Raw genomic sequence first — 1873 nt, 5'->3', positions numbered from 1 at the left:
TTCAACCTTTTTGCTATTTGTTCACATATCAAATATATAAAATTTTATGTATGTAGATGAACATGTGTACTCATGTGTATACATATATTTATTTATTTATTTTTTATTTATTTATTTATATTTCATTTATATTATTATATTCTTTATATCATATATATATATATATCATATGTTTCATACATTTAAATATTTTAGAATATTTAGCACGGGCGACTTCCACATATCTTTTTTACTCCTTTAGATACGTCATTGACGTATCTTCCACTGCGCATGACCGAAAACCGCGTCCCGGCTGACAACACTGGACGGCAGTGTGGCTGTGGCATTCGGATCGATCGGATCGAGAAAACGTGCTTCGTTCATCATGGTTAGATGTAAATACTAGCATTATTCTCTTTATCTTATTATACGTATTTATTTCTCAATTCCAATTACATATTACTATAACCTATTTATTATATGTTTTCAGCAAAAAACGATAGCTATGCGCGGCGGACGGCCGGAGTAACGCCAATACGAGTGAGCAGGACTGTTGAAGCGGCGCCGACGGTAGAACGAGCGGCAGAGGACATGCTGTCGACGTCGGCACGACGAGCGGCAGAGGACGTCCGTCCGCTACGTCGCTGCAGACCCTCCACCATCCGTCCGCTACGTCGCCGCGGAGCCTGCACCATCCGTACAATACATCGCTGTGGAGTCAGCGCCTTCGGTATGGAGGTACGTGCCCGCGTCTTCGGTGGAATACGTCGCGCCCTTGACAGAAAGGTATCTATAATACAAGAAATCCGAGCGTGTGCTACCTCCGCGGCGACGTAGCGTGTTGATCATACAAAGTTTTGCTATGTAAGGGTCGATTCACACGGATCCGTGCCGCATTCATGACGTATTCGTACACGTCGGTGCACTGGTGACAATATCTTCTTATTGTTATATGACAGCAATCACACATCTGCTTTCCCAGTATTCGTATCAGCATCGGATACGACAGCTAAATACAGATTTACGTCATGGATTCGGCACGGATGTGTCTGAATCGACCTCTTTTTTTTCTTTTTTGGTGCGTCGTTTGCCTCGCCGTTGCCGTTTTCTCTGTTCGTCGTGTTGTCGGCGGATAGACCTCCGTGACCACGTTCCTCCGCGCCGACGTCGACACCGTCATGTTTTCTCTCGCTCGTTGTATCGTCGTCGAATTGCTGGTGTAATTGTCGTCGTTGTTTCAACCTTTATATTGCTTCCATTATAAAGCTTACCTTTTTCGAAAATAAAAATGCATGAAAGAATGAATGCATACGTTTTTGCAAGAACGGTACTTAAATATTTATTGTTCTGTATGTTTATTTGTCAATTATACTGCTTTCTGTACAATACCATCAATATTCACAATGGAAGCAATATAAAGGTCGAATCACTTTCCTTAATTTATGTTCATACAAATGTTCATTTTATTTGTGTCAAAGGTCTGTACGTGAAATTCTTTGTATGATTATATATTTATTCTTTGTATGATTATTATATGTATGTATATCCTGATTTAAACCTGTCTCTGTGTACAATTTTGTATACAAAATATATAAATATATATTTTAATTGTAACAATTACAATCTATGTACATGTTATTCCCCAACATCCATAATTCCCCAACTTCCATTACATATACATTATTTTCTTGCGTTTTTGTTGCCACTAATGCGTATATAAGTCCTCTAAGATACTGTTCTAAGTTCCAACACACAAAGTAAAAGAATCTATTTTCCAAATATATGTATATCTTGATACAAAGTTTCTTGTTTGATACCAGATTCCGTTAGCTAATAGCACTCCGCAATTAAAAAAGTACAAAGTCCTTATTGCGATTTTTTTCTGGTTGATATG

At 38.5% G+C, this 1873-nt stretch overlaps 1 protein-coding gene across 2 annotated transcripts; it reads left to right on the top strand.

The window, feature by feature from the left end:
- Positions 1-255: 255 nt before the first annotated feature.
- LOC105281976 lies at positions 256-1602 on the top strand. 2 transcript variants are annotated; one of them, XM_011343583.2, is made up of 3 exons: positions 256-367; positions 470-765; positions 1116-1602. In XM_011343583.2, exons 1-3 carry the CDS (start codon positions 271-273, stop codon positions 1200-1202), a joined length of 480 nt encoding a protein of 159 aa, XP_011341885.1. In that variant the 5' UTR covers positions 256-270; the 3' UTR covers positions 1203-1602. The 2 variants fall into 2 exon arrangements, with proteins under 2 accessions (XP_011341885.1, XP_026830429.1); XM_026974628.1 differs by having other exon boundaries at positions 258-374.
- The last annotated feature ends 271 nt before the right edge of the window (positions 1603-1873 follow it).

The sequence above is a fragment of the Ooceraea biroi genome, chromosome 13 (assembly GCF_003672135.1).
Source record: "Ooceraea biroi isolate clonal line C1 chromosome 13, Obir_v5.4, whole genome shotgun sequence".
Taxonomy (NCBI): domain Eukaryota; kingdom Metazoa; phylum Arthropoda; class Insecta; order Hymenoptera; family Formicidae; genus Ooceraea; species Ooceraea biroi.
This window is presented reverse-complemented; position numbering and strand designations above follow the sequence as displayed.